Consider the following 8,167-nt stretch of genomic DNA (forward strand, 5'->3'; position numbering starts at 1 on the left):
TCCAGTTCCAGGACCGAACGTTAAGCATGAAATCACAGAAAATAAAAATCAGATGAATGGCAGCAGTTGGAGAAAATAAAAAAATTATACATAACGTGCTTCCTTTTAAACAAGACCCCCCCCCCCCCCCTCCTTCTTTTACAATTCGAAAAAATTACAAGAGAGCATGAACAACACAACACAAAATTTTTCTTGAACTGACCCCAAATTCCTAGGGTTACTTTACCATGGCCAAATGACTTGCCCCCTCAGAAGATAGGTTGCGTAGTTGGTGGTGGTTAGGATTGGGGGAGGGTGGGGCGTTGGTTTGGATAGCAATAGGTAGTGGCAAAAACCCTGCACGCTGCTTTCACTGTCGCGACTTGGGTGAGTTCCCATTGGTCCAAAAACGGAAACAAAAACACAAAACCTTCAAGCACAATTCTAAATCTTCTTTACAAACTCTCGAACAGCTCATGTATAGGCCTTTTTCCCGTTTATGTAAGAAACTTCAAAAAATTAGTAGCAGCTTGTAGAACAGGAAATTGAAGCAAAAACATTAAAAATGGTAGCAACCAAACCTTGAGATGGTGAGTACGAAAATAACAAAAGCACAGAGAAATGAATAGAGGTGGAGAGAGAGAAAGGTACTAGTCATAGGTGTAAAAGCTCTCAGACCAAAAGCTTTCAAAGCTATCAGAGTTTTGGCCTTCATAAAACTGTCATCATTTCAAACAAAAAGTAATAGATAATACAAAACAGATAAAGCTAGGCAGCTAAGAGTACACCAGAAATCAAAATCTGTGTTACGAGAATGGAAAAGCAACAGACCGGATCAAACTTCCCTACTGCTGCTGAATCAGCCTCATCATCCACCTGCAACCACTTGAAGAAATCATCCCAGCTCTAAAACCAAATCATCTCATCATTCAACCACTTTAAACCAGGATATTAAAGGACAGGAGACGCTATCCTGGTCCAAATGAACCATAAATGAAACAAAGCTACAAGATTGGGAAGCACAATGTATAAATACATTGAAGAAAAGGAATAAACAGAAAATCAATTCAATCCCAAATCACAACAAAATTAGATTGTTTTACCAGTGACTTGGAAAATGAATAATTTACTGAAATTAAGTGGAAATGTCACAGGCTGTACAAGCCTATGGTGTTTTAATGTCCCTTCTTAATAAGGAAAGTTTGGCCTCAAAATGCAAGCTGTATATGCCCCAACTTGTCATAATAAAATATCCTATGTTTTTTTCCACATTGCACAAGATAATGATGTTGCAACTCATGCATACAAATTTATGATTCTTTTTGTCGCACAAATGTTGGCCCAAACAAGTAGCATCCAAAAGTAAATCATTCTCACAACCAAATGAGCAAAAGAAAATATCCAAGAAGGAAGAGAGCTTGAAAGTCTTCAATACCACATATGATTACGCGATGAAGAGTACAAAGAACAATGAACTATTGACCCAGTCTTTGAACCTTGATGTAATTTTAAGAAATAATGACAGATAACAGAGACTCCACTTCATTGTACGCACACCAACACAAAGTATGTGCTCAAATTGACTTCTTTAGAAATATTTGAATTTTCCATTGAAGAGCAGCCAAAGCAAGCAATTGCATTGCGTTACATAAATGACATCGATCGAAACAATGAACTAAATCCCACTAAATGTTTGTTATGTTTATGTACATTTTATTCCCATGCCAACGGTTCATAACAAATTCATGAATCACCTCTGGCTAATAATTTGGGGATTATTGTATATATGTCATCTTTCTTACAGCATATGGTTTTCGGTGCAACAAATAAAACCTAAATTATACTCGCTCATTAAATAGACAGCTTCAATACGCCTGGTAATTATTACCTCAGATGGATTATCATCCACTTCTTTAAGCATGGCTTCCAGATAAGCCGAGTTCACCTTTTCAGCTTGCAATACATATACTTGTCTCTCCTATACCATATTGTAAAAATAACTATATAAAAATTGTGACAGATTATTGAATAGGTAGACAGAAATGTATACCAACTCCGTACAACTTGCATTGAATGCAAGTCTTACAAACTTATACCTCTTTTGACATGTTCTTCCACCTCTCAAACCCCTTCTGATTAGTTTCAATCGGGTTTTCAGACTCGTAGGCCTGTACAAAGCTTTCCCTGAAAAATCAAACATTTAGGGCACATCACATGATATATATATATATATATATATATATATAGACACACACACACACACACACACACACACACAATATACGCGTACAATGGATTGGGATTTAGGAAAGAGGGTAATTTAAAAGAAGGACCGAATGAATGCAAGAAGAAGGAGGTGAAATTAATACATGAAAAAGCAAAAGGCCGATCTGGGTTTGTCGTCAAGACTCTGTTTCTTGAGATTCTGATGAAACCCTCCGTGGCCTTCGTCGACGCCCTTCTTCAAATCCTCACGGGGTTCACATTGATGCATGTCGGCAAGAGAAATGGGCACCGATGCTCCACAGTTGTTACTGCAACATATGAACAAGTTTAATTAGAACAAAAACGAACATTGAGAGAGAGAGAAAAAGAGAGACCAATTCTCGAAGGCACTTCCATCAGGGGCTCGACGAATGGCGACGACCCTATTCCTAAATCGTGGACGATTCGCCATTAAAGCACCTGCTAAAGCTCTTCCTGCGACCCTTAAACCCTTCAGCTTACTACGCCATAAAACTCAAGAAACCATAAACAAGGGGCCACTGCAAAGGCTCGCGAATCGCGACACTTCATTGGAATTGATGGTGCTCTTGCTAAAATGCGCTGGCGGGTTCATACACTTGCTCAACCAATGCGTAATCGGGCCAACTACGGTGACGTGGCTTGCCACGTCCACCTTTTGGCAATTTTTTTATGGCAATGTTTACTATACTTCTTAGTGGCCGTTTGATAAATGAAAATTAAAAACAAAAATCAAAATCAGAAGCAGAAACTAAAAATTAAAAATAAAAACCTATTTGATTAATATTTATAAAACTAATAAAACTTTAAAATTTAGTTTAAAAAATACTCATTTTCATCTTTAAATCAAATAATATTATAAAAATATGATTAAAATAATAAAATTACAAATAATATACATTAAAAAATTACTATAATGAAAATAAAATTTGTTATAATTATTTTACTTTAATTTTTTTACTTTCAAATTTTACTTTGTAAAAAACATATATTGGACATGGCAATTAAAAAAATAGTAAAAGTATTTTTGTAATTGACTTTATTACTACTTTTATAAATTTATGTAAATTTTTATTTTAATTATATTTAAATTCGTATGATTATTCAATTTTCATCTTAATTTAAAAGTGTATAAAGTAAATAATTTAATCCAAAAAAACTATTTCTGAATATTAAAATTTCTAACAATAGGTTATCAAAACTAAAAATCATAACTTTGTTTTTCAATTTTGTGTTAAACAACTGAGATAATAAAAATAGAAAACTAACAACATAAATAACGTGTTTTTATAATTTGTGTTTTCACAGTGAAAAAATAAAAACTAAAAATAAAAAATAGCAATAATACCAAACAACCCCTTATGTTTTTTATTTCTATTTCTACATAATAAAAAAATAGATTATAAAAATATATTTGTATATATTGTCATTTTTTATTTTTGTTGTTGATTCTCAACTATTTTTTAAAAAAATTAAAAATCAGATTTTATAATTTTCAATTATTTTTACGAAATATTGCTAGACATTTTTATATGTAGAAATAGTTTTTTAAGATTAAATTATTTATTTTGTGTACATTTTCAAATTAAAATTACAATAATATGATCATATGAATTTAAACATAATTAAAATAAAAAATACATAAATTTTAAAATAATAAAAATAATACAAGTCAATTACAAAATATTTTTAATTGTCATGTATAATAAGATTGTTATTGTGAAGTAAAATTTAAAAATATAAAATTAAGTAAAATAATTAAAATTATTTTATTTTTTATTATAGTATTTTGTAGGGCAAAAAACATTGACTTCCCTGAGATTTGATATAAAAAAATAATGACTTCCCTTGAGATATGATTTGACAAAAAGACACTAACTTCCCTTGAGATCTCAAAAATCTCAAGGACCTCCTTTGAAATTTTATGAATTCTAGAGACCTCCCCTAAAACTTTACCAAAAAGACACAAACCATCCCTTGTATTTTGTAAAAACACCAATCTTTTGAGGGGAGATTCTTGCCTTTTTGACAAATCACCTATGAGGTGTGTGTCATTTTTTAAACCTGAGGCCCTTATCTTCTTGAGAAATCCAAGGGGAAGTAAGTGGCTTTTACCCTTTTTTATTTATATATTTTGTTAGAATTGGTGTATTCAAAAGAGGGGGGTGAATTGGGTATTTAAAAATTCTTCCTAAATTAAACCAGATTGCACACAAGCAGTATTACAAAAACTTAGGGTCTTTCTATGTAATCACAAATACAATCAAATGTTCAAACGATAAACATAAACATATAGGTGCAGAAAGTAAATTGTAGAAAATAAAACTAACACCAGATATGTTAACGGGGTTCGGCCAATACTCTACGTCCCCACCTTAGATTTAAACTTACCCCTTATTAACATGTAAGTGTAGTACTGGGGTCTTGTGCACTTAAAGTGTGGGAACCTAAAGGTAAATCTAAGGCAACTTGAGCATACAGTCCTATCATGCATGATGCAGTTATTACAGACCATATTGCATTACAATCTAGAAAGAAGAATAAAAAAATAGGAATACAAATTAAGCACAATATTCTTCAATCTTCCTTAGGGTCACCATACGCCATCATGATATAATGTTCTTTTCAATTTCATGCATAAAGTGAATCTACATGCAAGCTAAGGGCAAACATCAGTACCAAATGTATTTGTCATTATCAAAACGAAATATAACCAATTAGGTCAACAGGATGTCTTTCGACTCCCAGTACCGTTCTTGTGACCCAATCATGTCTGATAAAACTAGAGGAAGAAAAGTTAACAAAACAATTATTGTCTTTAGTAAGCTGACTAATCGAAATAAGATTTTTCTTAATGTCAGGAGCAACTAAGACATTTGATAGAAGAAGGGGACTAGACGAAACAAGAGATGAAATGGAACCAGAATGAGAGATAGCTAAAGACTGACCATTTCCAACCATGACACATTCATTACCAGAGTAGATAGCTGGATGATTCACACCTTCGGTGTCATTGGTCATGTGGGATGTTGAACCAGAGTCAAGGAACCATTCAGAGCCATTCAGATCTTGAATCGAGCAGGTGGAAAAAGCTTCAACAAGATTGGCCGATTACTTCTTCTTGAATTTCAAGAAGGTCCAACAACATTTAGCTGAGTGTCCCTCCTTGTCACACAACTAACAGTAAACAGAGGAGGTAGATGACGGCTTCGAATTGACAAAAGTTGTAGAAGAAGAGGAAAACTGATTTTTCACTTTCTTGGCCCCTACCGCTTTGGAAGTCTACTACACAAAATAAGCAAAGTTGGAAGACAAGTGGGAAACATATCTTTCAAAAATCTCATGACTCAAAGCTTTTGGAACAATCTCGACAAAGGAGGGTAGCAGAAGTTGTGACATCATGGTGGTAGAAAAGATCTTGTAGTTCAGTCCTAATGCTCATAAATACAAGTGGACTTTATCAATGTCATCAATGGGACGACCAATAGCAGTTAGTTGATCACAAAGACCTTTGAAGGTGCGGGAAAACTCAGTAATGGATTGAGAGTCACGTTGCATATATCAGTTGGAGTTCATCCTTGAGTTGTAGTTATCGAGTCTTCAACCAATGCGAGAATAAGACTCCAAGAGCAAGCCAAGCCTCATGAGAATGACGTAGACCCAGTACCTCACTCATAGACTCCTCTGTAAGAGAAGAGTAGAGTAAACTAAGTAACGTCTGATCGATATGCAGCCAAGAAGTGTACCCTGGATTTGGCTTTGTGGTTCCATCAGAGGCACGAATCATGGTCAACGGGGGAGCCACGATGGTACCATCCAAATAACCAAAAGGTTCTTGGCTGGCTAAAAGAGGAACAAAATGATTTTTCCACAATAGATAATTGGAGGAAGATAATTTAATGGTGAGCATATGCACCACAATGTTGAGCGAAAGAGTGGGTAAGGAAGATGCCGAATCAAAGAAAAAAACTTCGTCTCTAATACCATAAAGATGTTTAACAAGCAAAGAGTAATGACCGAAATCCTCCTTAACAATATGGAGGAGATAACGTCTTATATATATAAAATAATTACACTTGTGTGTTCCTATAAAATAGGAAAGAATGAAAATACAAATATTCAAAAAATATTTACATATGTCTACAATTATATCAATTGGATATTTTGGAACCATAAAGATGTTTAACAAACAAAGAGTAATGACCGAAATCCTCCTTAACAATATGGAGGAGATAACGTCTTATATATATAAAATAATTACACTTGTGTGTTCCTATAAAATAGGAAAGAATGAAAATACAAATATTCAAAAAATATTTACATATGTCTACAATTATATCAAATGGATATTGTGGAACCATATATCTACAGCTATATCAATAAGAGTGACAGTACAGGTTGCAGGAGTGCCTTTCACGAGGTCAGGTGTTCAAACCCTCTTGAACTTGTTTCCGTCTCTGGACTCCTAAATTTACCCTCCCTTTGGAGTTGTGGGGTCAATTTTAAGGGGCGCAGGATTAGTCACGTGGACTGTAAAATGGACGCGTGGATACCCGGTGCATATTCCAAAAAAAAAAAAAAGATATTGTGGAACTGAAATTGATTTAGCAAATATCATTGATTCTCCCTTATCAGGAGAAATCCAAAAAATTATAGATAAAAAGTACTTTATTTTAAACAATAGTTTATCATTGTTCCACGCTAATAATAATATATATATTTTTTTATTAAAGGAGGGCGGCACCTCCATTTATTTATTGATATACCCTCACTTTTGGCGGAGGAATACCGTGGTTACAAGATAAAAATTTAAAAATTATAAAAAAACTAGTAAAAAAAATAATAATTGAGCAATACAATATAATGTGAAAGTTTTCTAAGACTAAACCAACACTAGTGGTCAAATCCAAAATGCCTAATCTTACCTAACAATAGTCTAATGACTAGGCTGCACAATTTCATCCCAATGGTCCAAAATATTTTTTTGAATATAATTTCCAATCTTTCATATCAACTCTCCAACAGGTTGTTGCATATTGACGCCATTTTCCTGTTTCATGAAGAAAAGTTAATAAAAAATTAGTAGCAGCTTTTCGCACAGGAAATGTATCCGAAGCCTTAAAAAGATATAATAACCAAACCTTCCCAAATAGGAGAGAGAGAGAGAGATACCAAATAGATTATACTCTGCTTTCACGAGTATCAGCGCTTCTTACTAATTTGGATTGGGCTTCATCATTCTACCATCATTCCAAGCAAAAATGCAATAAATAATGTGAAACAAATAAAACTATATAGCTATGAATACACACACACACACAAAATTCAGAATTTATGTTATGAGAACAAACCGAATCAAACTTTCCCATTAGTTGTTCTGAATTTGAATCTACTTCATCGTACACCTACAGCCAATATAGAAAATCACCTCAACTTTAAAATCATCTCCTCATTCAATTCAAATGAATCATAAGTAAAATAAAATGTTACAAGGCATGAGAGTAAATAACAAATCAATTCAATCCCAAGTCACAAAAAATTTAAATCATTTTCTCCTTATTTAACAAATATAGTTTGACCTTAAAAAGAACAACATGTGCCCTCTCCTATTTTTTCATAATAAAGCTAAAAAGTCTCTGATTATTTTCATATAGAATGAGGTATTGATGCAATTCAAGTATGTAAATTTATAATAGGGGACAGAACATTAAATAGCATCTAAAATTAATCATAATTAACTAGAAACCAAATCAGCCAAATAAATTAATTCGAGAAGAAAGAATGACTCTTCAATTTCACTTTATTGACTCAGTCTTTCTTGAATCTTGATGTTAAATTTTTAGAATTAATGATGTTGATATTAATAAAAAATCCACATCAATGTAGACAGCAAAAAAAGTATACATGTGTAATTGTATACCATCTTTTTCTTTATATATAGAAT

The 8,167-nt window shown here is 33.1% G+C and overlaps 1 protein-coding gene across 1 annotated transcript; it reads right to left on the minus strand.

Moving 5' to 3' along the window:
- Positions 1 to 66: 66 nt before the first annotated feature.
- LOC131165529 (high mobility group B protein 7) lies at positions 67 to 2,756 on the minus strand. Its single transcript, XM_058123430.1, has 7 exons — positions 2,580 to 2,756; positions 2,349 to 2,513; positions 2,076 to 2,163; positions 1,868 to 1,957; positions 811 to 855; positions 631 to 698; positions 67 to 465 (listed from the first exon to the last, which is right to left on the minus strand). Coding segments are annotated over exons 1-7 (534 nt in total). The 5' UTR covers positions 2,657 to 2,756; the 3' UTR covers positions 67 to 464.
- Between the last annotated feature and the right edge of the window lie 5,411 nt (positions 2,757 to 8,167).

The sequence above is a fragment of the Malania oleifera genome, chromosome 10 (assembly GCF_029873635.1).
Source record: "Malania oleifera isolate guangnan ecotype guangnan chromosome 10, ASM2987363v1, whole genome shotgun sequence".
NCBI lineage: Eukaryota > Viridiplantae > Streptophyta > Magnoliopsida > Santalales > Ximeniaceae > Malania > Malania oleifera.

Excerpts from the sequence above, each read along its gene's own strand:
- LOC131165529 (XM_058123430.1), bottom strand. The coding sequence starts at position 2,656 with ATGGCGAATCGTCCACGATTTAGGAATAGGGTCGTCGCCATTCGTCGA. Across the intron at positions 2,514-2,579 it reads GGAAGTGCCTTCGAGAATTG|TAACAACTGTGGAGCATCGG; the intron begins GTCTCTCTTTTT and ends CATATGTTGCAG. Across the intron at positions 856-1,867 it reads TGGATGATAATCCATCTGAG|GTGGATGATGAGGCTGATTC; the intron begins GTAATAATTACC and ends AAGTGGTTGCAG.